The 27,248-nt window shown below is 55.8% G+C and overlaps 1 protein-coding gene across 1 annotated transcript in view; it reads left to right on the top strand.

The window, feature by feature from the left end:
* GRIK3 (glutamate ionotropic receptor kainate type subunit 3) overlaps window positions 1-27,248 on the top strand; it is a 214,530-nt gene that overhangs the window by 150,223 nt on the left and 37,059 nt on the right. Inside the window, exons 5-10 of the mRNA XM_012779939.2 lie at window positions 388-441; window positions 9,713-9,886; window positions 10,472-10,615; window positions 15,753-15,860; window positions 19,087-19,200; window positions 26,802-27,005. Of these exons, the coding sequence (XP_012635393.1) occupies window positions 388-441; window positions 9,713-9,886; window positions 10,472-10,615; window positions 15,753-15,860; window positions 19,087-19,200; window positions 26,802-27,005 (798 nt within the window). The remainder of the gene's footprint in view (window positions 1-387; window positions 442-9,712; window positions 9,887-10,471; window positions 10,616-15,752; window positions 15,861-19,086; window positions 19,201-26,801; window positions 27,006-27,248) is intronic.

Below are 27,248 nucleotides of genomic sequence, written 5' to 3'. Positions count from 1 at the left end.
GGCGGTCTCAGTCTCGTGCTGATTCCGTCAGCATTTCTCCAAGCGTGGCAGGCTCAGAGACGCTTTCTAAAAAGAGACAACTGGACCCCATCAGGCCCTGCAGAATTTGGAATCTGTGGAGAATGTGACCCAAAAATCTGCATTTTAATCTGTCCCAGGTGATTTTGCTGCACACTTCAATGCAAAATTGACTGCTGTCGGTAGCTAGTACTTGCCGCTGTTTGGAGGTGGCCTCAGAAAACACCCCGCTCCATGCAGCCAGCCTCCCCCAACCCACTGCCAGTCCCATCCTGTCCCCCATCCCTGCCTGTCCTCAGCCCTGGGGCAGGGGGTGGAGGGGGCTGCTTGGATGTCCCTGCTGGTAGCTAACGCTCTGCTTTCCTGCAGGCCATGGCCATGGGCATGATGACCGAGTACTACCACTTCATCTTCACCACTCTGGTAACGTACCCCTGGGAACGGGCACGGGGACGGGGTGGGGCTCCTTAGTTCAAGGTCGTTGTTGCCCTGCTTGGGCCAGCCCACTGGGGGCACTTGCTGCAGCTAGAGGAGATCAGGGTGGACTTGCTTCCTAAGGCTGTAGGTGTGGCCCTAGGTAAGGGCACAAAGATGTCTGTGTGTCCCACCTGCTTTTGAGAAGCAGCATGATATAATTAGGGGCAGGGACTCTGGAGCCAATTATGAACAAAGCTCTTCTGTTCACTGGCTGTGGGACCTTGGGCAAGTCCTTTAAGCTCCCTGCCCCAGTTTCTTCCTCTGCTTCTACCTCCTAGGACTGTTGTGAGTACTAAATAAGTTAATAAGGTAAAATGTGGATGGCAGTGCCTGGCCCATGCAGAGCTACAGAAGTATTAGCTATTTTTACTGTCATGACCCTTGGTTCCTAGCCCACGCTTCCCCACACATGTCTCGGGCCTCGCAGAAATTGCCACTTTGGATTCTTGTGACATCCATGCTGACGTCTGCCCACTCACTGTCAGCTGGGCCAGCCCACCTACAGGCTCCAGATGGGGCCTGTCCAAACTCCAAGAACATTTAGGGCCATTTAAACCCATTAGGATAATTAGTTGTGGCCTGAGATCAGCAGAATAAAGAGAGCCCTGTGCCAAGGGGCACCAGCACTGAGCCGCCCCGCCTTGGAGCCAGACGCCCTCAGACCTCGCTGGGGCGCTTCCACCCGTCCCAGGTCTGGAGCCAGTGACAGCCTCGCTGACCGTCCTCTCTCTGCAACGAGCCTCCCGCAGTCTGTGTTGGCCTGGCCGCTGCAGAGCTGCGGGTCTCTAACTGTGTCCATTCATCCATTTATCCAGCACCCAGTTAGGGTGCCTGCCCCGGCGCCTAGGAGGTGCTGAGTGCTGAGGGCCTGGTGCAAGGTGGGATGTTTGGGGCCATTTTCACCGAAAAGCAGATCCTTGAACGGGGCCTGGAAGGGTCAGTAGAAGTTCGCCAAGGGAGAGAGAGGATAGGGTGTTCTACATAGAATGAACAGCATACGTCGAGGCCAAGAGGGAGGTTAGCCCTCAGCGGTGCTGGAGCTGGCGTGCCCGGGTGTGAGAGCCGACTGTGTACCTCTCCCAAAGCCACATCGTGTTGGCACCTTGAAATGGCCGTGTGTTGGCACCTTGAAATGGCCGTGTCGGGAGCACTTACGCCACAGAACCTGGCAAGTGCTACAAGTAAGCCCCTCCCCTAGCAGCTGGATATGAAGCGTGTACCTTCACCACCCCCAAACCCTCCACACCGTGTGCCCGTGGCAGAACTCAGGGGCCGCTCTGCATGTTCTTCTGGTCTGGGGCACAGACCTGGGCACCTGCCAGAAGCCATGTTGGGAGAGAGGGACCCTGGAAGCTAGGGACTGTGACCAGACCCCTTCTCCCCCAAACCCCTCCTGGATTTCTGCTTCTCCCTGCCATGCTGAGTCCTGGAAAGTCACCAGAGGCTTAGAATGAGGCTTCCAGATCCCTGATGCTCTACTTCTGTCCAGAGCTGGGAACAGGGCAGAGGAGCAGGCCTGGGAAGGTGGGGCGGGGCACACTCCAGGGGCCCATGGCCCTCTCCCGTCCCGCCCTGGGAACCTAGGGTGCCGAGACCAACTTCTGGGCCCTGGGGGTTCAGCCAGCCCTGCTTCAGTAGCCCAGCACATCCTTCTTGGGCTTTCATTACACTGGGTCACCTCCCTGGGGCCTCGGCAACCTGGGTTGGTGTGACAAGCCCTGGAGTCCATGATGAGAAGGCACGGGGGAGGGACAAGAGAGCACTGCAGAGGCAGACCGACCTTCCGGGCCTGCTTCGGGTCCCTGCAGACTGCGCCCCCGCACGTTGCAGCACAGTGGGGGGAGCAGGCCTTGGAGGCAGACAGGGAAGAGTGCGAGCTTCTGCTCCACCACCTCTTAGCCGTGCACGTGGGCAGCTTACTGAGCCCCTGGCCGGCTTCCTTTCTGTGCTGTGATGCTTTTGGGCTCCAGCTCCCCCACTTGGCCTCTCCTGATTGTAAGGAGCAGAACTCGCTCAGGTAACCGCACGTCATCAGGGAGTTCTAGAATGAACCAACAGGCCACAAGGGCAGACACAGAGGGTGGCTCTGGATCCAGAGCAACTTTGGACCTTGCAGGGATTGTGGTTTTCACCCCCATGCCTGCTCCCTGCCTCTCCCCTGGCGCCCCCCCTTGCCCTGGGCTTCTGCTCCTGCCTGTTCTCTCTGTCCCCGGAGGCTTCAGTGCATCGCAGCTGCCCGGACACATCTCACCCCAGTGACCATCCACCCCCTCCCCTGCCTCTGCTCACCACCGCTCTCTCTGAGCACTGCCCACTTTCCCAGTCACATCTGACCAGCCGAGTGTGTCTGCACTGGAAGAAACAAGCATCTGGGGCTGGACAGTTGGTCGTTCCAGAATGTCCTGCCCACCCTAGAACGTTTAGCATCCCTGAGCCCCACTCACTCATTTCCAGTCTTGGTGACAAACAAATAAATGGCCCCTACATTTCTAAATGCTACCAGAGTGGGGGCTGGGTCACCAGCCAGATGGTAGAAACATCCTTGGGACAGGGGACCGATCCTTGGCCAGTCATCTGAGGTCTGCCCACGGGCTCAGAGAATACACGACGGAGCCATCGAGCAGGAGGGCTGGGACACTGGGAGGTTCCTTTAGAAGCATCCTGTGGTCAGGGCAGGAGCAAAACCTGTATATCTCATTCACTCACCCTGAGTACACCCTCCTAGCCCACTCTGTCCACACTGGGCCTGTCATAAACTCCCTTTGGGCCTTGTTCCCAGTCCCAGGTGTAAATACTTAAAAGCATTTCCAACAGGCTCAAGCCCTCATTCCAAGGCCAGAAGGGGCATCCCCTCAGGGAACTGGTGGAACAGCAGAGCCTGAGGCTTTGGACCCTCAGCCCCGAGGCCTGGCTGACCTTCCAGGGCCAGACTCTGGAGAAGGCAACAGCCCAGTGACCCCAGAACCCTCCACATTAATGCCATTGCCCACTGGGGTCAAGGTCGGAGATCTTAGGAAAAGGATCCTAGTGCCCGGGGCCTTACCCTATCCCCAGACAGTGTCCATTTCTCTTACCTTTCGTTTCCTTAATCAGTCATTCATTTGTTCATTTGTGCAGCAACCGTACACAAATACTTTCTAAGGTCCCAGGCACTGAGCCAGGCACTGCAGTGGGTGGGTGTACAGAGGTGGATCTAACACAAAGCTCACAATCTGGTGGGCTGCCTTTGGGTATTTTAGTATCAGGACTGTGCCTGGGTCACCTCTGTCTCCAGCGCCCAAATAGCACCTGGTCCACTGTAGGTGCTCACTAATGCCTGGATGGGTGGATGGATGAACGAATGATGCAGTACAAAGTAGAAAGTAATCAGTAAAATTGTCAATACATCATCATAGCAGCAGTCAGTTTAGACCAGGGGCTCTGGTGTGAGTCTGCCTGTGTTAGAATCCAGGCTCTTCGACTTCCTTGGGCAAGTTACTTAACCTCTCTGTGCCTCATTTCACCATCTATGAAATGGTCTCTATAAAATGGTGACAATAAGGCACTACCTCATCGGATTATTAAGATGAGTGTGGCATGCATTGACATGGGTAAAGTGCTAAGAACAACGCCTGGCACTTATTCCTGTGCAAGTTGAATGAACTAATTAAATAACTCCTCCTTGTATTCTGTCAGTGCTCAGCATACCCTATCCCAACCAAAATTCGGAATCACGTTCCAAGGGAGATATGCCTCTCCCAGTTTTACAGAAAAATGGAAACTGAGGCTCAGAGAGGTTATTCAGCAAGAAAGGGCAGAGCAGGAATTCTCCCCAGCAGGGCGCTGACCAGTTCCAAAGCCACCTGCTGAAACCTGCTGTGCTGGCAGTCCACACAAAGCGTTCCCTGGGCTCCTCTGGCCAGCTCAGTTCCACACAATGGCTGGTCACGATGGTCCACACATGGTGATCGGGGCCATTGCAGGGAACAGAGCCTCTGCAAATGCCAGGGCACCCACAATTCCTGGTTCCAAAGCCTTCTGATGCTCCTCTTCACCCCTCTGAGGCTGGCAGGGCAGAGTCTTGCTCCTCACTGGCTTATGGAGAGACTGGGGGGCTGTCTGCCAGGGTATTCCCAGAAGTGCCCACATCAGGGCATCAGCTTTGTCCCCCGGGGTCCTCTCCCCGACATGTCCTGCCCCCAGCTTCAGGCCCCTCCTTCCAGCCCTGCTGGCCCAGGACCCTGCCTCGTGGTTCTCTGTCACTGTGCCCATCGGTCAGCTGCAGCTGCGTTTGGGAGGACAGTGGCATTTGGCATTTACCTCCTTCCCTTTAGGAATCCCACGTCACCAACTCTTTCTAAAAAATTCTCCAAGTTTCCTTCTCCCGTGCAGAAGACATTTTAATTACCCCAGCTGCCATTATCTGTTCCAGCCAGCTTCGAGCCATTCCCAGATAACCCTGCGTTAATCAGCCCCAGCTGAGCCCCTGCTACATGTCATGTGTTAGGTAAAAGCCTGGAGGTGAAAAAAGAATTATAATAAATTAATAGATAAGCAATCACAATTAATGCCACTTCCCGGCAATAACAGTTATATCATGGGGAAGATATTTTCATCTGTCATTCCTTAAGGCGATGTTTTCCGAGCTTCAGCTTCTACCCATTCAGACCCATGGGGTGCTAATGAATTAGTCTATTATGTTATGCTGAATGTTTCTAAAAGGTCCCTCGTTGATACTGAATTCAGTGTGTCAACATTTGGCATCAAGAACGCAACTTTTTGCCAAGCAGCAAGGTTGCACACAGTTCACTGTGTACAGCACTTGGGGTCTTGGCCCAGGGCAATTTGGGCAAAAACAAAAAAACTGGAGCTGGACAAAAGGGCCTCTTCACCAGCTCCCCATTGTCACTGCCCTCACGTGACAGTGATGGGGACACTGTGTCACAGGCCCTACACCACTTTGCAGCTAAGCCCAGGCTGGAGGGAGCCAGGGAGGAGGGTGGCCCCCAGTCCGCCGCCCCATCAGCCCCCTCTCGGGCTCTGACTGGCCACAGGCTCAGTGTGCGTCTCAACAGGCAATGCATCTGCAGGCGGGGTGGGCTGGTCTCACCAGCACTCGCACCCCCGCCACGGCCGAGGATGCCCCCCTTCACGCTGAGGTCAGCCTCTGGTCCTAGAGGAGGGTAAACTGAGTCATGGGGGCCCTGGGCAGGCTAATGCTTTGGCGTCTCTCCAGCCTTGGGTATTAGGTCATCGTTGAATTGGAGAGGCTGAGCCCATGCAAGGACGGGTGGGGAGGGCGCCCCCTGGGGGCAGAGCTCCACTTCTCTTCCACGGCCCCAGCAGTGCAGCTCCAGCTTCAAACTGGCATCCGCCATTCCCCAAAACGAAATCCCCCCAGCTCCCCACACACTCCTCCTGCAGAGGCAGTTTGGGGAAGGTACCGTCCTGCACCCCGAGGAGTTCACCAAACCACTCCTAACTTCCAGGCCCACAGACAGCTCTCCCTGAGAGGAGGCTGTGAAATGCCAGTCTCTGCACTCCAGGCCCTTCTCCTGATGTTTAAGTGACCCAGGCAGCCTAGCTGGCTGGCCCTTCTTCCCACTTTGGGTGAAAATATTTGTCCCTGGGCTCACAGGAGAGACAGACCCAGACCCAGACAGTTGTTACCAGTGGGGTGAAAGCCCAGGGGAGCAGAAGGACCCCTGACTTACCGTATTGTGCATGTGTAGCAGAGCAGTCAAGGAAGGCTTCCTGGAAGAGGTGACTCTTAGAGACTAGTCCACCGAAGAGGGGGCAGGAAGACAGGCGTTCCAGCCAGGGCACAGAACGTGGCAAAGGCACTGGACGTTGGGCTGAGAAGCAGCATGAGGGGGCCAGGCCACCAGGTACCGGAAGGGGGGACTAAAGTATTTTGGTGTTGCCAGGGCACAAAATGGGAGAGGTGGAGTGAGACCGGAGGGTGGAGAGCTTTCCAGAACCGTACTAAGAATTTTGCACTTTATTCCGGGAAGGATATAAGGGGTCATTGAAATGTTTTAAGCATGAGAGTGGCAGAGGCGGATTTACACTTCAGGAAGATCCCTGCAGTCCCTGCGTGCAGAGTGACCCCCGCGTCCCATGGGCGTGCACTGGAGACCGGATGGTCAGAGCCTGCTCGTGGGAGAAGTGTCCCGGAGGGAGGCCCTGGAGCCCCAAGCCTGCAGTTGACCCCCACCTCCCCACTACTGGGACAGAAGGCCTGCTCTCTCATGGCTCTGCTCCTCCCTCTAAACTAGGCTGATAATAGCACCTCCTTGTAGGGTGGCCATGTGAACTAAACAGGGTAATATATTAACATATAAGGCCCCTGGAACAGGGCCTGCTGTGCTGAGGTTGATAGATGCTCCATAAATGTTGGCTCCCTGTGATTGCTTCTATGTTGCCAAGAGGGGTAAGACCAGAAGGCCCAACCCATGTCTGCTCCAGTAACCCAGTAATGTCCCTGGGGGCTGTTCCCGATCATCAGTACAACCTGCTGTCAGAAAAGGCAGAGCAGGAGTATTTGTCAGACACTTACATAATGCTTAGTATGTACCTGGCATGTCCCAAGTGTATCTATTAACTCATTTATTTTCCATGGCAGCTAGTATTATCACCCCCATTTTGCAGATGAGGCCACTGAGGTGAGCAGAGTGGATGAGGCTCGAACCCAGATGTTCTGGCTGCATACCCATCACCTCACTGTTTGCCCTGGGAGAGGCTTCTAGAACGTGTGTCCTCCCCACCTTGCTGCCCTTCTCCAACTCTACAGGCATCCCAGTTGAAACCCAGACCCCTCCCTGTGTGTCCCCCAGTCCTGAGCAGCAGGTTAGAATAGGGGCTTCAAAGAACAGATTTCCCAAGCTCCACCCAGACTCTGGATCAGAAGATCTAGATGTGGTCCTTACTTTACAAATAAACAAAAAAATCTCCAAAAGACAATTCGGATGCATGTCTTGCGTGAGACAACCACTGGGGACATAGAGCACAGGGGTTTTTGAGTAAGACAAACAACGTTGCATTAGTAAATGTTTAACAGCCAGCCCTCTGAAAGGGAAAAAACAAACAAACAAAAACAAACACAAAAACCGTGATTTGTAATGCTTGCAAATTTCCATGGTGCAGATACTCCCACCACGGCCAATATCAGCCACCCGTGTGATGTCGCTGAACGCAGACTTGGGAAGGAATGCTAACCTTCAGCTCTCGTGGCCTGCATGGGCCAGCACAGCATTGAAACAGACCAGGGTACAAATTCAGCTCTGCCTTTAATGAGCTGTATGACCTTAGGCAAGTCACCTCATCCCTCTGACCCTCTTTCCTCATCTGTAAAAAGAGACTCAAGTATATTAAATACCTGCTTCATGGGACTGTGGAGATTAAAACATATATATTCCATGTGCAGGGCTGAGCACTGTGCCCACCCTCTGCTCCCCACTGAGACTGGGGCCATATAGACACCCCCATCTGCTGAAGCCCTCGTCTCCTGCTCTCCCCCAGTCCCTTCCCCGTCCCTGATCCTCACCAAGAGTTAGGGCCACATTTGCTTGGGCCAGCTTGGAACTTGACATTCTCGCCTGGCCTTAAGCCTGCTCCAGACCTCTTCCCTACTTCCCAAATCATCAAAAAGGAAACCAGCATGGTGCATTCCAGAGGAGGGCATGTTGGGGGTGCAGGAGTAACAGGGGGAGTGGGGCATCCCTCAGGACATGGGCCAGAGGAAGCCAGCACAGTGTGAAAGGGCTCCAGGTTTTATCACTCATCACCTCGTCACAGATCTGCGGAAGCTGAGACTGTGATGGGCTGCATGTGCCTCGTGGTGGTGGCAGTCACGGAGAGACAAGTGCAGCCCACGATGTGTCCCAGCCACTCTGTCCCAGCAGGGGACGGAGTGACAGGCAGGAGCCAGGCGGAAGGCTGTTTAGTGGGGAGAGTGTGGGAGGGTATAGACAACAGGCAGGGAAGAGCTCAGACGAGGACCTTAAGACTCAGTTTCCCCACTAGTGGGATGGGGCCAATTAAGATTGTCAATGTGTATATTTCAAAAAGTCAGAAACGTGAGTCTCATGCAAATGCAGAAGGAACGTGTGTCAGAGATGTATTCAACCCACTAATGAGGGAAGCAGGAGGATGGTAAAGCCAGCTCGAACCGCATTGGAGGAATTGGGTAGTTATGGGTATTTCGGGCAGCGGGTGGGCATAGAATGAGACTGCCAGGTTAGACAGAAAATGGATTAATGTCCTGTAAGGCAATAGCACCATAGCCTTGAAGATTGACTTTTCTATGGAGACAAGTCTACAAGTTAGACCAGAGTCTGGGCCTTTAACCAGGAGCTGACAGTGAGCTCAAACCTGGTGCATTGTCCCGGAGACGCTGGGCGGGCCTGGGAAACTGCGTCTCTCTCATCTTAGTGAAAGGACACACTGCTCTCCTTTGCCTGACTCCAGGTTTCGGGGTGTTCCAAGAGGACAGAGAACTGACTGGCTCCTTGCATTCCCACCTGCCACCACTGCTCCACTGCCACCCCTCCTAGCTTAGGGACACTTGGCTTTTCCCTCTGCCCCCTGCCCTCACCAGCCCACCTTGCCCCCAGAGCTGGAGCTGCAGGGAGGGGCACCTGAGTGTTAATACCCTGTCCCCCTGGTCCTTTGGCTGCATGTGACCTGGCCCACGACAGGCAGGCTGACAGCTGTCAGCTGCTCCTAGGAGGCAGGGCCCAGGAGGCCCTGGCAGGGAGGTTGGGGACGAGGGGAGGGAAGAGGGCAGCACTCTGAGTCCCAGGTGGAAAAGACTATTTTTAAACACCCTCTTCTAGGGGATAATACTCCTCCTCCAGGTAACTTAGTGATACCCAGACCCGGTGTCCTCTGTCTCCCTAGCTTGGGCAGCAGGTCTCCCCACAGGAGGAAACGGGCGTTAGGAAGCTGCTTTGGTGCGTGAGGCTGGGCATCTTGTGGGAACTGTCTCTCTGGGTCCTAGAAAGGCGACTGATCCCCATTTCGTAGTTGGAGAAACAGGCCGAGGCCCCCAGTTAGCACTTGGAGTCTGTCGCCCGGCAGACCCCAGTTCTGAGTCAGACTCCAGGGCCGTGCTCCTAAGGGGCTCCCAGAACTGCTCTGAGAGCTCTCGCCTCCCGCGGGGCTGGATTGGGGGCGGGAGTGGGCTGGGCGCACGGCAGGGCCACGCCTCCACCCACACGACCCTCTCTCTGTCAAGGATCTCTATGCGCTAGACCTGGAGCCCTACCGCTACTCAGGGGTGAACCTGACCGGCTTCCGGATCCTCAACGTGGACAACCCCCACGTCTCGGCCATCGTGGAGAAGTGGTCCATGGAGCGGCTGCAGGCAGCTCCGCGGGCAGAGTCGGGCCTGCTGGACGGAGTGATGATGGTAGGGCGGCTAGGGCGGGTTCCAGGGGCGCCCCGCCTGCCTTCCTCCTCTCCTGCTCTCCTGCCTCCCAGCTCTTTCTTCCCATCCGCCCCTTTCCTTCTTGGGACCTGCCATGTGTTGGCCAGACCCGGGCTGGGGCTGGGGACACAAAGATGAAGCAGACACGGTCTCACCCCAAGGGCCCCATCTGGTGGGGACCCAGGCCTTTAGCACGTGGTCACCGAGAGCAGGAGTGAGGCCCAGGGACCCTGGGCATGGTGGACCCGAGGCTGTGACACGCAGGTGTGAGGGCTGAGGAGGCAGGGAGAAGAGGTGCGGTCAGGCTAGGGAACGGCGGCATGGGGTAGCCGGGTGGGGTGGCGGGGGCTGGCAGGAGGAGGTTGAGCTGCAGAGGGTCCTGTGGGCGTCCTCGGGGCAGCAGTCAGCCGTGCCTGGCCTCTCAACAGAGGCATCGACAGGTCACCTCTGGCGCCCCAGGACACCACGTCGCAGTGGCTGGGGCAGGGCCGGGGGACGGGGCAGGCAGGCTGAGGGCGGGAGGGACTCCGGATCCGCTCTCAGGCAGGCCCTGGGCCTCCCCTCCAGACCGACGCCGCCTTACTGTACGACGCCGTCCACATCGTGTCCGTGTGCTACCAGCGGGCCCCCCAGATGACCGTGAACTCCCTGCAGTGCCATCGGCACAAGGCCTGGCGCTTTGGCGGCCGCTTCATGAACTTCATAAAGGAGGTAAGTACCCCGCGGCCCCACTGGGGCTGCCTCCCTGGGGCTGTGGTGCCCCAGGGCAGCAGAGCCCTCGAGGGCCCGGTTTGGGAGTCAGATGGAGCCGATTTCCAATCCATATGAACTTGGGTGAAATGATAAGACCTTGGGTGAAAATGACAGGACCAGTCTTAGGGGATATTGGGGGGCGTGAGTCCCTGGCACATGACACGTGCTCAGCAGGTGGTCAGCATTGTCAGCAGGATACAGCGCGGCTTTAAAGCTCGCATGAGGGTCTTTCCTTCCCCGCTGTGACCTCGGCAAGCTGGAGAGCCTTGCTGGGGCTGCCCCTCATCTGTGAAGCGGGGGTGTGAAGCGTGCCCGCCCCGTGGGGATGCTGTGCTGACAGACTGCTACGCCACGTGGCAAGTGCCTAGTGCAGTGCCTGGCAGAGCCCACCCCGCAGACTCACCTTCACACCGCAGGCCCACGGGGACCCGGCTCTCCTGGCACCGTGGAGAAGCCCCACAAGTGGAACTGATTCTAGAGAAACCAGAGAACGGGGAACCTGTCCTGCCACTGAGATGACCATGGAAACGCAGTGTCAATTTTGTAACTTCAAAGGATTTTCCGTCTGCCGTTGTCCTTGTGAGCTCTGGCTGGCAGGGTTTATTGTCCCCATTTTATGGATGAGGGAAGCCAAGGCCTGGACTTGCATCCTGGCTCCATCGCAACTAGCTGTGTGACTTTGGTGGGACCATTATCTCTTTGATCCTCAGTTTGGGACAGTAAGAGTGCCTGCCTCCAAAGGTTGCCGAGAAGACAGTGAAAAACCGTGTGTATAGCACCTAGCCCAGGACCGGACCAGAATCAAGTCCCAGCACATGATAGACAAAGAAGGCTTGGGAGGACGAGATCCAGGCAGGGTTATCCTAGGCCAGAGGGAGTGACAGTGTCCAGGGCAACACCAAGGGCAGTTAGGGGGCTCTGGATAGTCAGTCTGTTTAACAACCACAATGGACCAGAAATGACACAGGCTGCCTTGAGACTGCATTGGTTTATTCAACAGCCCTTTGTTGGGGGCTGCTGGGTTCCAGGCATGGAGCTATGCACCAGGGGCCCAAGGAGGCTGAACCAGAACAGCCCCTGCATGCGCAGAGCTCACATCCGATCCTGGCACGGAGGGACGTAAGCCGGAATGCGCAGGAAGGCAGCTCTGTGCGCAAACAGAGGAACTCCCCGTCTCCCCTGCGGGCAGGGCAGCTTCCCTGAGGTCCCAAGTTCATCATTGCTTGGGATAAGGCCAAGAACAAGGATTAAAACAACATTAAAAGGAATATGGGTGAGACACAGGCTTTAGAGCTTGACACATGTGCCTTTGGGTCTTGTGCCCACCTCTCCCCGGCCATGTGGCTTTAGACAAGTCACCAGACATCCCTGAGTCAGTCTCCACGCCTGGCAGAACCACCTCATAATCATTGTGAGGGACCAGTTATGTCCTCAGCTCGAGTTCCCTCGCCACAGAAGCGACTCCAGTACCAGCTGTTTTGGTACAGGAGGGCATGGCAGTCCCTTCTCATCCAGCCCATCACTCCTGCAGAGGACGTCCCAGTGTCCATGCCCCGAGCAGGCCATGGCTGGGCGATCGTGGGCCTGCTCTCGGGGACCCTGGGCCCTGACTCCCCCTAGCAGGCCGCCAGCTGAGCAGCCAGAAACCACCAAGAGTGTCTCAGTGACCCAGGCCACCACGCTGCCTGATCCTTCCTCTGACTCAGTGGGGAGATCTGGGAGCCTTAGGGGCCAGGCACAAGTGGTTGGCATCGTAACCACTGTTCAACTGTGTGACCTTGAAAAAGCTGCTGAAGTGTCCTCCTTTGTGCCGTGGAGGTCACAATAGCATGTGTGTCGTAGGGTTGAGGGTTCCTGAGTTACGGTACGTGTGATGCCCTTAGGACAGCACCTGGCACATAGCAAGGGCTGAGCAGGTTGGCTGCCATCGCTGTCATCTCAATGACAGTGACATCGTCACTACTGTTGTCACTGTGGCTTCCCGTTTGGTGGTGAGATTCCAACTAGTAGGTCTCTGGGCCATATTGCAGCAGGAGCACCCACCCCGTTCACCCTTCACCCCTTAGCCCTTGGGGTTTTTGAGGCTCAGCTGTGAATCCCTGCGGGGAGCAGATGCGCCACTGCCTGTCACAGAGAGGGTCCCCGTTCTCCCTCCAGCACTGGCCGGCCCAAAGAATGACCCTCACCCCCCATACTCCGTTATGGGTCCCTTCAGAAACATTCATCCCGTCTGGGCCGTGGAGGCCCAGAGCAGCCCCGTGCCATGTCCGTGGTCCCACAGCTGGTCTGGCAGAGCCCAGGTAGCCTGCCTGAGCCCACACAGCCTTCCCTCCGACCGTTCCCAAATGGCCCATCTCCCCATCTGACTGCATGACAGTAAATCATTTTAAAGACTTGGCATTTCCGAGAGGAGCTGGAAAATACCAGGCCGGAGTTCAGAGCGTGTGAAGCATCTTTCATTTAGCAAGTCCTGAGCGGTGTCTAGAGGGGGCAGGCAGCCGGGAAATGTCACGGGGAGGAGCCGCCAGAGCTCCCTGCCCTGCCCTGCCCACCCGCCCACAGACAGGCCAGGCACCTGCTGGCATTTAATCCCCAGTGGCTGACAGCAGGAAGGCTTCCCCCAGAGGCAGGCTAGAAAGCCCCTGCTGTGATTTCCCCTGGGGGCAGGAGATAGCCTGAGGGCGTGGGGGCCAGAGTGGTGGGGGGAGGCGGAGGGACTGGGGAGCCTCCCTGTAAAGTCATAAAGGGTGCTTTTCACCTTCTCTGATGCATCTTTTAATCTCTGTCCCCAAGCCCTTGATCCCCAAGCCCGGGGCTCCAGGAAGCTCTCCCCGCCCCTCCTTGGGTGCCACGACCCCAGGCCTTTCAGCTCTGCCACAGCAGCAGGAGAATCTGCCCTGCCTCACCAATACTTGGGAGCTGCTAGTTCAATCCCTCTTTGAGCCTCAGTGTCCACATCTGTAAAATGGGGGCAATGGTGACACCCATTAGCAGGATCACAGAGAGAGCTCAGTGAGCTTGTTTTCAGGGAAGGATCCTAGCCCTCTCTGACCAACTTCCCAGCCCTCCCCAGCCACGGGCCAGCCCTGATCTATGGGAGCTCCATGGGTGGAGGCAGCAAAGGAGAAATAATAATCTCTACCACTTAGTCGTGATTGTATATGCAGGCACTGTGCTAAGCACTTTGCACACCACTTTTTGTACCTGTGAAGTAGGTAACACTTCCCTTCCTGAAGCACAGACAGGTTAGATCGCTTGTGCAAAGCCCAGTGTCTAACCTCCTTTGTCTTATAGCCTCCTGGGCCCCTCAGGGTGCTGCCCCTGCCTAAATTAGTATACCCATTCACCCATTGCCCTGCCCATTCATCCAGAGCACTTTACGGCACCTTGGAGTGGCCCAAATGCCTGGAGATGGTCAGGGTTTTAGTTGAAGATCCATAGGTAAACCCCCGGGGTCTGTGGGCCCATGGACTTGGATTGCTGGTGTGTGCATGGGTGCTGGGGAGCTTCAGCAGGGAGAGGCCGTGAAGTCTGCAAGAGGGCAGGACCCAGTGTGGCAGAGCCAGGACTCGGGGCCAGGTTTCTGCCAATCAGACCTTCCACTGCCCTGTGCCCCTTCTCCGGACACCCTCCCTCGCTCCCCCACCCCTTCTTCTCTGGCCCAAGCTGGCTGTGAGCCCCCAGGTCTTCTCCCCTCCTCTTGCTCCCAAGTCTACCTTTGTTCCCAAGAACTCCGCGATGTGTGGGGTTGTTCTCCCAGACACAGAAAGCTTGTGTGTTTAACTGTAATCTGGCTGCTGTCCCATGTTCTTGGAGGAGAGAGAGGAGGGAAGTGAGTCCAGACTGAGAAGTGGAGCCCTGGGACCCCAACCTCTTGTTTGGCTGTGCCTTTTGTTCGCTCTGTGAGCTTGCGTGACCCACGGCCCCCTCCAGGCCTGCTTCCTCGCCTGTAAAATGGGAAGCACAGTCCTTGCCTGGCCCACCACCCAGGGCTGCTGCCGAGGTTGCGTGACATGAACGTGTGAGTGTATTTCGTGCTGTGAGTGCTCTCGGCCCACAGGAAAGATGTTTCTAGAATGGAGTCAGCAAACTTTCTCCGTAAAAGGACAGATAGGAGATAATTTCGGCTTTGTGGGCCAGATGGTCTCTGTCTCGAATATTCAATGCCGCGGTGGCAGTGCAAAGGCGACCACAGACAATACGCGAACACATGGGCATGGCTGTGAGCTAATAAACTGTTTACAGAAGCAGACCGGGGCCAGTTTGACCCACCAGCCATAGTGTGCCAACCCCTAATCTAGAAGATGGAGCTTTTCTCAGTTTAGGTCTGCCCCATTCTCTGCCTGCCCCTCTGTGTGTTAGTGAAGCTAATGACAATTTAAACATGACAAAAGCTACCATTTATTCAGGTCTCGAGTTGTGCCAGGCACCTTTCTCAATATTTTACATGACTTATCTCATTTCACCCTCATTGCATTTTGATAGGATGGGAACTATTATTAGTTCCATTGTATAGATGAGGAAACTGAGGCAGAGAGGTGAAATGAAGCACTCAAAGTCACACAACTAACTGTGATTGGACCCAGCCTTCTGATCCCAGAGTTCTTAGCCACCATGTGCCTGGCTGCTGGAGCTGGGGGGTGGGAGTGACCTTCTTGGTCCCCCAGCCTCTCTGGGGATTATTCCAAGTGTCTGGTTTTACAGCCAGGGCCAGCGCAGCCCATTGGCTTTTCTGCCTCTGGGCAGATCTCGCCTGTCCCACCTCTGCCCGCCTGCCCCCCTGCCCTCTCCAGGGATGTGACATGGGCCCCCGCTTCCTGTGACTTCGAGGCGGGGGCTCATTTGAGCACATCCAAGATCGATGTTGTACACGAGAAGGTGCATGTGTAAAGCTGGCTAAAGAGCATAATAGAATTTATGGAAATCGCTGGCTCGCACCGCAGCCCGAGCAATGATGGAGGTGATTATTAATTAATCATGGTCTTGGGGGAACAGTATCAGTGCAAGGAGTAATTAAAATGAAGCATTGTACAGTTGTACCGAATGATGATTTATGAGCCCAAGGAATTGCTGCTCTGCCCTCTCCCCTCCGCAGGCTCAATGGGAAGGATTAACGGGACGGATTGTTTTCAACAAAACCAGTGGCTTGCGGACAGATTTTGATCTGGACATTGTCAGCCTGAAAGAAGACGGGCTGGAGAAGGTGCGTGGGCTCAGGGGAGGAGCAGGAGTTTCTTGAATTCCCTGTGACTGACCCCAGGCAGAGGCCCAGAGGCAGGAGCAAGACCCAGTCCAGCTGCCCTGCCCAGGGCTAGACGAGACCCGTGTGGCCTGTGCCTCTGTGGGCTCAACAGAGCACAGGAAGGCCTGGGGGGACTGGAGGGTGCAGCAGCCAGTGGCCTGGCTACGGCAACACCCAGACCATCAGTCACCCTGGGAGCGTGGGCTGCTGGGGATGCTTAGCCTGGGAAACAAGACAAGGCTCAGAGAGGAACAGACTGTCTTTGAGTCCCCGCAGGGATGTCATGGGGCAGAAGGACAGACAGCAGGGGGTGTCGTCCTGGGAAGTAGTGAGCTCACTGTCACAGGAGGAATTTAAGCAAAAACAGAGCGATTGCTTGTCTGGGAGACTGGAGGTGACTCTTATCCTGGGAAAGAGGTTGGAGCACATGAATTCTGAGCTCCTCCCCCCAGGCTGCTGAGGCCTCTGTGACTGCAGAGAGTTCGGAGGCGGAAAGCAGGCCTGCCTGGGGCCTCCCGTCTGGCCAACACAGAAATGTTTCAGTGAGGCCAGTCCTGAGCTCTGGGCACCTTCCGCATACGCTGTCAGAGTCAGGCTGCTGGGCAGAGAAGGGGATTTAAGGTGAGCCCCCAAGTCCCAGCATTCCCTGAGACCTGGGGTCTGGGGCTCAGGCACACTCTGTGCCCTAGCAGGCTGGTCCCCAGGAGCCACTGGGCCACCTCTCCGACCCTGCAAGGCGGGGCGTATAAAACGCAGGGAGCAGAGGCCAGGAGAGTGGAGGGGCCACTGCTGGTTCTGCTGCTCTCTCCTCCCTGCCCTGCCCCGGCTCAGGCCTCTTACGTGGGTTATTTTAACACCTCGCTCTGGCTCTTGAGCCCTCCAGCCTTCCCGAGTGTACACACAGATGAGGCTTCCCCAAGCACTGCGCTACCCTGCTCTGAAACCGCCTGTGGCTTCCCAGGGCCGAGTTGTTAAGCTTCAGCCCCCCACTTGGGCCTTTAAGACCCTCCAAGAAATGCCCTCTGGCCTCTCCAGGCCCGGTGTCCACTGCTCCCTGAAGCATGCCCATGGTCCAGTCACGCTCCCGCCCTCCTGCCCCTCCAGGTCCTTGACCATGCAGTTGCCCTGGTTATGGGATGTGGCCTCTGTCACTCAGGCACGAGTCTGGCTCTGCCTGGCCCACACTGGCCTCACTGTCCCTTTGGCCGTGGTTGCTCCAGTCACTGACTCCTGAGCGTCTCGCTGACTCCTGCGAGCCACTGTGCAACGGGGGAGGGCTGCGGAAACCTCACCATTCCTCTGCCACTGTTTCGTGCCACACGTAGCATCAGTCTTAGGGAAGGGGGCTGTGGCCTCCCTACCTAAGATGATCAAGGCCAGTTGATTCAACCCTTTACAAACTACATGAGTTCCCATCAAGAATCTTCCAGCTTCTATTTAAACTCCTGCAGTAACAAGGGAGGACCCTTCCTCCTCTGGCAGTGCTATGATGAATGCCGTATTCACACAAGTAGCTGTCCCATTTTTGCTCTCGCAGTTGCCCATCTCTGGGGATAGCCCCAAAATTCGAGGGAGGGCAGTGAAATGGCACGCATGCCCCCACTTCCAGCTCTGTGCCACAGCAGGCATCAGTAATTGCCATTGGAGCACTCTTTGCATCTGAGCCCACCTGCAGCCTCCTTCTCCCAACAGCCCTCCAGGCAGCTGGTACAAATTGACCATAGCTAATAGTCAAGAAAAACTCCATTATCCCTGGACAAAGGTTGGCCTGCAGAGGCTCCTGGTCACAGCCACCTGGATTGCGAGCAGAGAGCCTCTGCAGGCTGTGTCCTCCTCAGTCCTGACTGTTCTCGTAGCACCTGGTATCTATCAGGGCATGCAGTCGGAGCTCAGTAGATGCCTGCCGGGGTGAGGGTTCCTGCTGCCCATGCAGCCTCTGGACAGATGCTTGTTGAGCACGTCCTGCCCCAGGTGCTCTGCTAGGCACCCTCCTGCTGACTTGGCTCTGAGCTTGGCCCACTTAAGAGAAGAGCCTCTTCAATGCCGTCTGCCTGTCTCTTCCCCTGTGGCCCTGGGTGGTCTATGCAGGCAGAGATCCTGCCCTGAGGGGGATGCTGAGCTCCCAAACACAGCCACTCTGCCTCTCATATTATCACTTCTGTTTGCTGAGCCGGGTCATAGCTGATCCAGCCAGCTCCAGCCGGTGGCTTTGGGAGGATTAAGGCAGAATTACCCAAGCATAATTACATGTCTCTCTGCTATCTGCTCTGCACAGCTCTCTTAATGGGATGTTTGCATTCGGCCTCTCTGTTTAATTGATTAAGTTTCCTGAGTACCCCCCAACTGGGCCAAGGACAGAGTGGGCATGCTGAAGCCTTCCTGGAGTGAGGGGAGCTGAGATCAGGCCAAGCTGGGCTGAGTTGGGTCAAAAAGGACCTTCAAGAGGCCCAGGGCTTTAGGCACCATTTGTAAACTTGACCTTTCCCTCCCTTCCTCCAGCCTCAGGCCTGATATCAATAAGGATGCTATAGGGAGAGAGATTATGCCACCTCGGCCAGGGTATCTGCCAGCTTGGAAGTAAAACCACAAGCAAACTGCCTTCAAACCCAGCAGCACCCAAGGATGAACCCAGGGAGGTTCATCCTCTCCTGTGGGACCAGCCCCAGAACAGCCACCAAGGCCGGCCTCCTGCCCAGCCTGCCTCCCGCACATGACACGGCTCATTGTCCTTTACAGGGTCCACTGTTGTTTAGTGAACATCTCCATTGTTCCAGGCCCTGTCCTGGGCTTTGGAAGGCAGCTGCAGCTGGGAGCTGGCTGGGGCTGAGGCCTGATAAGTGAGCACCCAGGTGAGGAGGTGTCCCAGGGCAGGACCTGGCACTGACCACGGACCCCCGAATCCCTCCAGCGTCGTTCAGTAGCTGCACAGCCCCTGTGCACTTACTGTCTCCCTCTGCACCTTCCCTCTGCGCTGCGATGGGTTTGCCAGCAAGGGGGCGGCAGAATTCAGGAGATTCAACACCCCGGGGCCTCATGGGGAAGGAGGGAGAACAGCAGGGCTGTCATCAGAATGGTCAGCTTAAACACGACAGCAGACGATGAGGACGATGATGGTCTTGGTGACATGGAGAAAGGATGGGTAGACTGAGGACTCAGCACCCTGCTTTCTGTCTGTCTGTCCTTCCAGGTTGGGGTGTGGAGTCCTGCCGACGGGCTCAACATCACGGAGGTCGCCAAAGGCCGAGGCCCTAATGTCACGGACTCTCTGACAAACAGGTCACTCATCGTCACCACAGTGCTGGTAAGAGCCTGCAGCCCCCGCAGGAAGGGCTGTCTGACCGGGAGGGGGGTGACCATGTGGGCTGGACAGACCTCTCTGTCCCCCATGCGTCACAGACGAGGTACCTCTTATGAGGCTGCTGGGGGGCCAGAGGATGGTGGCCATGTTGCTGCAGGAAGGTGGAAACGCTTAGGGTCTCAGAGAGCAGCTGGGGCACAGCAGCTCCGCTCAGGACCACGGGCAGGAGCCCTGTGCTTTTCCCGCTCACTCCACTCGCTCCCTGGGCCCTGATGTCTGGGCAGGACACACGATGGGGTGGCGGCAAGGCGGGTAAACTGCCCTGTGCAGCAGGACTCAGTTCCCAGGGAAAGGCCCTTCCCACGGGTCAACCCAGACGTGGGGGGGGTGGGGGGTGGCCACACCCAGAGAGCTCGGTGGGTCCTGGGAGCCTGTACCCATGCCAGCCACACTCTCCAACGTCGTGTCCCCAGCCATCAGCCACAGCCACTGCCCCTGAGTGGAACTGCATCCCATCCTCTCTCCACCCCCCACTCCTCACCCCTCCCAACCCAAGAAGGGGCTCCTGGGGTCTCCCATAGGCGCTCTGCACCTTGGAGCTCACGGGTAGGCAGGGGACAGACCAGGCCACCAGCCTCCTTTCCCTGACCAGGCAGGGCTGCGCCCGCTCCACATGCACCAGTCCCTCCCGGAAGTCCCCACGACGCCCACAGGCTCAGCACAGACCCTCTCAGGGACTCAGCACTGCTCTTGGGGCCCCAGCCGGGGCATCTTGGAGGAAGCAGCCCAATCACAACCCAGCAGATTCCGACTGAAGACCCTTTGAGGACAATTCTGGCTCTAGTCAGCATCGCCTATAATAAAGCACGTGTGTCTGTAAGGACCACGTGCTGAGGTCGTTCCTCTGCACACAGGAGCTCAGCCCATTTGGGGTTACGTAAGGCTGCCCCAGAATGGAACCTTCTGCGGTGCTCGGGCAGGGCTTGCACCCCAAGAGGCAGGTCAGAGAGCCCCACTGGACAGTCTTATGTCCTCCCCTCTGGGGTAACTCCCCACATACATGCTCTGTGGCGGGGTGGTGGATGTCCTGGGACAGGAAGAAACCCCATCCTTCCAGGAGTCCCAGGGGGTGGCAGACACCAGGGTGCTGTCGGCGTCTGGAGGGGAACTGTAGCCTGTGGATTTCATCGCCAGCCCCCAGGGTTATGATCATTGGGAGGAGCCACGTTAAAGGCGACAGATCTCATATTGGTTCTAGACGAGTTGCTGGGAAAGCCGGAGGAGGTGGCCGGGAGAAACACCCGCCCTCCTCGTTGGGGCAAGACCCACACACTAGCGTCTTCCCCGATAATCACATGTCCTGCAGGAATTTATTTATCAACTTTTTGTTAATTAAACAAATATAAAAACCAGACTACTAAAGCCAATAAGTGAAAAGATTTCAAAATGAACAGGAAAAAAACCATAATGTAAAAAGTGTAAAAGACAAAAATAAACACGTAACAAGCACAAGCGGGTGAGAGTGGAGACTGATGCGCAATTAAAGGAATGTTGATGCAGACAAAAATAGAGAAGATAGAGGACAGTGGAGAGGGAGCAAAATGAAAGGTTAAAAGGAAAATAATAAAGAGAAAATGAAGATAAGAAATGAGATAAAAAGGGAAGATATTAAGAAAGACGAAAAATTAAATAATTTATAGCTCCGACCAGGCAAGGTAAAAAATGTAAAACCAAAATGTCAAAAAGCAAAAGGATAAAAGTGTGACAAAGCTAAAATATAAAAGGGTAAAAATAAAATAATAAAAAGGTGGTGAAAGATTAAAAGCAGGGCTGCATAGAACGGGAGATATAAATAAAACACTTTTCATGAGGTAAGATTTTAAAAAGGTAAAACTAGTATGATTTAAGGGATTAGGAGGAGAGATGATTGAATGAGCAAAGGCGATTCAGTCACAAAACAATACTCTGAACACTAAGAGGAGCTAAGGATCATGTACCCAAAGGATGCAAAATATAGGCACCTTGAAAGAGCAAGGGGTTAAATTTCATTGAAATGGCAGCAGCCCCATTTCAAGGGCATAAAACCCTTCTGCAGAGGCACAGGGTTTTTTCTGCACAAGCAGAGGAAGAATCCGGCAGACACCCCATGCCCTTGACCTGTGGACACTCAGAGCTTCTTTGTCCATGCATCCAGCTTCTTGCAAAGGTCCCCGACCTTCTGTGGAGGTCCCGCCCCCAGCACCCGGCTGGCTCCCAGGCATCCCAGGGGACAGGGAAGGAGAGAAGCCCCTCTTGGCCCACAGCCTGGTCACAGCTCCGTCTGTGCCCCACCCCTCAGCTGCAGGGCATCCAGGGAGACGCAAGCCCAGCAGCTCTTTGGGACATACAGTGTACTTGGGAGGCAGGGTCAGATGCATGGGATGATTAAGAACACACACCTTTGGGGTGGAATCCTGGCTTTCTTGTTGACTTGCTTATTGTGTGACCCTGAAAATTCACTTACCCATCCTGCACCTCAGTTTCTCCATCTGTAAAAAGAAGGTGATAATAATCTTACCTACTTCATAGAGTCGAGAGGATGAATGATTAATACGTATAAATGGTACGGAGTGAGTGCTAAGTGATAGCTGTTAGCGTTGTTATTATTGATTACAGATCCGGTCCCCAGTGAGCTCAGGCTTAATACAACATGCGGAGTGAGAGTTCTGGAGAAAACCTCTGCCCTGGCCGCAGGCCTGAACTCCACCAAAGACACCCCTAGCCACGTCCACCTAGATCACCATGCTAGGTGATCTCCAGTGCAGGGCTGGTTATGTTATAAATTTGAATTTGCATTTGAATGCCACTCCCTATTGGTCACACTTGGCTGCTTCTTAGAATGTTGTTTCCTGACTGGTCCCTGAAGGCGTTAGGGTTTGCCACCTCGACCTCCTGAACCCCTTGTGGCCTCCTGCTGAGACATAAAACTCCAGATCGACCACCACCGCATCCCCTGCCTTGGGCAGGGTCAGAGCTCCTGGGCCTGATGTCACAATAATTCCCTGGCTCTGGGCCCCAGTGCCTTGACCTCGGAGACAGCTGCTCAGCCACTTGAAGCAGATTTCCCACTGCCCGTGGATGGGACCACCAACCGTGTTAACCCCTTCGTGCAGTGTCAGAGATCACTGGAGATCACTGGAGGGCTGGCTCTGCTTGTCCCTGTGGGGCAGTGAGAGAAGTTTCATCGATCCTAGAGGAGGGGGAATGAAGGGAATGTCCCCTGATGGGGACCAAACATGTGACACACAGCCTTTACAAAGGTCTACAGGAAACTCTCTGTGTCCAGCTGAAAGTATCCTCAGAGTCTCCTGGGAGAGAGACGCCCACTCCCATGCAAGGACAGGTCTAGGGCCACCTGAAAACCTAGAGCTGATCCAGACATGCCAGGGAATGTTCCTGAACGGCTCAGCATGATCTGCATGTCCTAGAGTCCTGGGGGATGGTCTCAGGCTTGGGGGCTTTAGGACAGCTGCAAGGCAGTGGGGAGTGGCCCAGCCTGGCCCAGCCCCAGCTGCTTGGCTGAAAACCCAGCCCCATGCTTAGTGGTCTGAATACAAGACCATCACCTCCTACTGAGAGCACAGCCCCTGCCTGTCTGGGAGGGTGTTGTCAGGGCAACAGCACTTTGAGTGACAGGCAGATCCCCGGGTACCAGCACAAGAACATCAAACTGCTCTGCCCTAGAGAACAGGGCCTGGATCCAAGACCCCTGATGAGAGGGGTTTCTCCTCCCTTTCTTTTCCCTAGAATCTGGCTAAGGCAGAAGGCAGCAGCTCTGTGTGGGCTGCCCCCAAACCCACTTGCTCTTCTCCCTTGTCATCAACCCTGAGATTAGGTGCTAAGGATGCCTTGCCCTGGACAGACAGATGGACAGAGAGCCCTGACCCTGCCCTCTCTGGCCCTTCAGAGCTGCAGGCAGCCTTCCCATTCCTGAGACTGAAACAGCAGCGGCAGGAGCCTGGAAGCCTGCCCTCCCCGCCCCCTCCCTGCCAGGCCCCAGCCTCTCTTCCGCTCTTCCTTGAGCTCATGAAAAATTCATCTGCCCAAACCTCAGCTCACACACCAAGAAAACACCCGACCTGCTCCTGGGGGCCCTGCTTTTGAAGGTTCAGGGCTCTTTTGGCTGCTGATGTGAGCAGTGGTGTGGGCGTGCGTGCGTGTATGTGTGCGGGCGAGAGACCGGCTGTGCACAGGTGTCTGGGTGCTCACTGATGGGTGCATCCATGCCGTGTGTACAACCTGACCCACAGAGACTCAACCACCGGGCAGGAAAGGGGAAAAGCTACAGCCAGAACGTGAGCTGGGGGAACCATCCCAGGCCGGGGGACCATTTTAGGCCCCTCCTGCTGGGAAGACAGGACTCCTGATGTTCTGTCCTGGTTCTGACTAGCAGAGGCCAAGGCCCAAGGTCCGAGCAGGGCTAGCAGACAGAACACTTGAGAATGTGGTGTGTTTGTGCAGGAGCACTGTGCATACATGTGCACGCATGTGTCCATGTGGGCTGATGCTACCTAACTCAGGAGGGGGCTTGGGAATGCGGCTCCCAGGTAGTTAAGCCCTAGATCCTTCTTTAATTGGGGATAACCCCCAGAGCCCCCTCTTCCATGCCCAGAGCCCCCTCTTCCACGGGTCCTGTCACTGGGAGAAGCTTAGCACTGGGCCTGGCTTTCACACTGGCGTAAGCGATCGTACAGAAACCAGAGCGCCAGCCCTGGCAACGGAAAGTTGGAAACGGTTATTTTTCTGGGCCCTTGTTTTCTGTGACTTGTTGAAGAGAAATATTACCCCTGCTCCCACGGCCGCTCTCCCAGAGCAATAGGAGAGCGTGAAGTTATGAAATTGAGGGCACCTTCACTGAGCAATCGATTAGCAGCCGAGAGAGCTTGTGAATTGGCTGTCTGGACATTTCCAGTAATAAATTGTGAAATAGTCCATGAATAAGTAGTTGGCGGAGTTCAGAATTACCCCCTAGGAAATGTTGCAGGTCTAGAGACACATTACTAAGGCGAGCACCATTTTAATGCTCTGGGCTTTGGCTGTTAAATATGTATGCCATCCGCAAAGCACTTCCCGAAATTAATGGCATTTTACAGCTGCTCCGAAGGCAGCGTATTTATATGGAGATGTATAGATTCTGGGGCTGTGGTGGCTTCACAAATGAAGTGCTAATTTTGGAGGATTGGGCCAGGGTGGGGCGTGGAGAGAGGGTCAGGAAGTGAGCTGTCTCAGGGACCTTTCCTGAAGTGGTTTTCCACCAGCCATGGTCTGTAACCTTTGATGACATTGGGAGTGGTCTCTAGTCTGAAAAGGTCTGTGCAGTAACAGGACAGCTAGTACACCTGAAGGAGAAGATGATGATGCCAGTATTAACAATAATAATAATAGTAATAATAATAATGTTGACAGCTAACATTTGCCAGGCACTATTCTGAATGCTTTTCATTCATCGACTCATTGTATCCTCCCAACAACCTTGAAAGGTGGGTTCTTTTTTTTTTTTTTCACATTTTACAGAAGAAGATAGATTTTGTCTAGGATTTTTTATGTGGTTGGTAGGTCCACTGGGAAGATGGCACCTTCTCTCTAATTCTTCCCTTGAACTAAAAAGTCAGAGCCACCAGGTACAGTGGTGTAGCTTGCTCACTGCACAAGAGCATCAACCAAAAGGATGAGTTGAGGCTGAAATCTCCCCCCGGGCGGTGCTCGCCAGGCCCCATGCCAGGGTGCAGGGAAGCATCTGTCCAGGGACGAATTTGCATAAAGGCAGTGTATGGACCAGCCAAGGGTCCCTGTCCAGCCTCAGCACCTTCCCCAGGCCCCACCTGGGCCCCTCTCCAGCCTGATGAGCTGCCTGCTCGGTTGGAGGGTGAGCGTGAGAGGCACGGAGATTCAGTGTGGCGCCTCACCAACGATCCGGCTTCCCACCCAGTTAGACCGAGAAGTGGTTTTCCCAGAATCCCTGGAGAGGTGGGAACCCCTTGGAGAGTCACACACTCCCTGGCTCTTTCTCTGAAGCGTCCCAGTGACTGCTGAAAAGCTGGGATGGATCAGTCACGGGGTGGGTTGGGATTCTGAGAGGCAGTGTTGCTGGAACCCGTAGAACAGAACCTTGCCCATCATAGCAGAAGCCCAGAGCCCCACAAGACGCTGCGGGTGCGTTCCTCTCCTGGGACTTCTGACGAGGGTCTGCACTGGGCCCCCACTGCTCCCCTCACCGCAGGGGCCCAGGAGGTCAGGGAATGGCCCTGCCAGTGGAGAGGATGATGAGACAGGGATGTGCCTTATTGTGGGCACGTGGACGTGAGCTTCCCGGCTTACGTGCCTTCTGCCAGCTAAGGGTTGTCACCCACCAGCGGACGGCTTGGGGCATTATGACACGTGGGCGCCGAGGTGGGTGTGAGGAGTGTTGGGGGACAGGAAGAGACAGAGGACCGACGGGCAGAGACAGGGCCAGGGACGGGTGAAGGAGGCCCAGACAAATCCAAGAAGACTAGAGTTGTCCAGGAGCAGGTATGAGGGTGGCAGCTCTCGACCTGATTTGGGGATCTAGAAAGGTCCATAAGCAACCTTCCTGAGGGGTCACCTGCCCACCTGGGAGAGGTTCCATGGGGCTCAGGGTCTCTGGCACAGGACTCTCAACTCTGGGGTCAACACAATTCAGATCGTCACTCAGTGCCAGCCGGGTGGGCTCACACAAGTCACTTGTCCTCATGAACTTCCCTTTCTGCATCTATAAAGTCTATAAAATAGGATCACTAATAAACTACCCCCAAAGGTTGGTGTTAAGGCTAAGTGAGGCGATGGCAGCTTCTGTCTGCTGAGCCCTGGTGCCCCGCTGGGCTCTGTGTGACCTCTGCAGGCATCATCTCACGTGCTGATTGACTAGCCCTGGCACTGCCACATACAAACGCAAGCTGTCACTGTCATCAGCAATCAATCACCGGGCAGATCCTAAGGCGGGGGACCGAGGAGATCCTTGGGCAGAGAGACAGTACCAGGGAGTGTGTAGATCTAATCTTTTAAGTGGGAGTCGAGGGGCAGTCAGAGCGAACACTTGCAGAGGGCTTTCTACAGCAGTGTCGGCAAACTTGAGTGGACATCACAACTCCCTGGAGGGCGACTAGAAGCACAGACTCCTGGGCCCCACCCAGAGTTCTTGGTTCAGTTGGGTCTGGGGTGGAGCCTGGTTCCCAGGTGGTGCAGGTCCCTCTGGTCCCACGACCACTCTCTAAGGCCCCTGGCCTGTGTTGCTGGGCTTTGGGATCGGACAGTCCCCAGTTCAGATCCCTGTTCCACCTCTCACTAGCTCTGTAGCCACTGGCACTTAAATCAGCAAGCACCTACTGAGCTCCCACCCTGTACCCAGGGGCTGCCGTAGGTGGCCGTGCGTGGGGCCCCAGACTGGCTCTCAGGAAATGTGCTTCCCCTCTCCTGGCCTAACAGGCCATTCGTCTGACCACCCCGTGGTTTTGTAAAATCACAGTTCTGGCCCCAGCTCTCCAGCGCAAGCCCGCCTCCACCCTGCCCTCCAGGGTTCAGCAGTCCCCTCCCATCTGTGCCTGCAGGAGGAGCCCTTTGTCATGTTCCGGAAGTCCGACAGGACCCTGTACGGGAACGACCGGTTCGAGGGCTACTGCATCGACCTGCTGAAGGAGCTGGCCCACATCCTGGGCTTCTCCTACGAGATCCGCCTGGTGGAAGACGGCAAGTACGGGGCGCAGGACGACAAGGGCCAGTGGAACGGCATGATCAAGGAGCTCATCGACCACGTAAGCCCAGTTGGGGCTTGGAGGAGGTGGGGACCCCTGGGAGGCTTGGTGGAGCGCTGTGTGCACCAGGGCTGGCCTTCCTGGCAGGCAGGGGCCCTGGGCAGGGAGATGTGACCCTGGAGGTTGGGGACCCCAAGTGAAGAGGTGTGCTCCAGCTCTCTCGGGCCTGCCCCGCTCATTCCTCTCCGTGCACATGTGCTGGCCCCTGCCCGACTCAGCGCCAGCCCTGCTGGCATCTTCCAT

Source organism: Microcebus murinus, chromosome 2 (genome assembly GCF_040939455.1).
Source record: "Microcebus murinus isolate Inina chromosome 2, M.murinus_Inina_mat1.0, whole genome shotgun sequence".
NCBI classification, from domain to species: domain Eukaryota; kingdom Metazoa; phylum Chordata; class Mammalia; order Primates; family Cheirogaleidae; genus Microcebus; species Microcebus murinus.
This window is presented reverse-complemented; position numbering and strand designations above follow the sequence as displayed.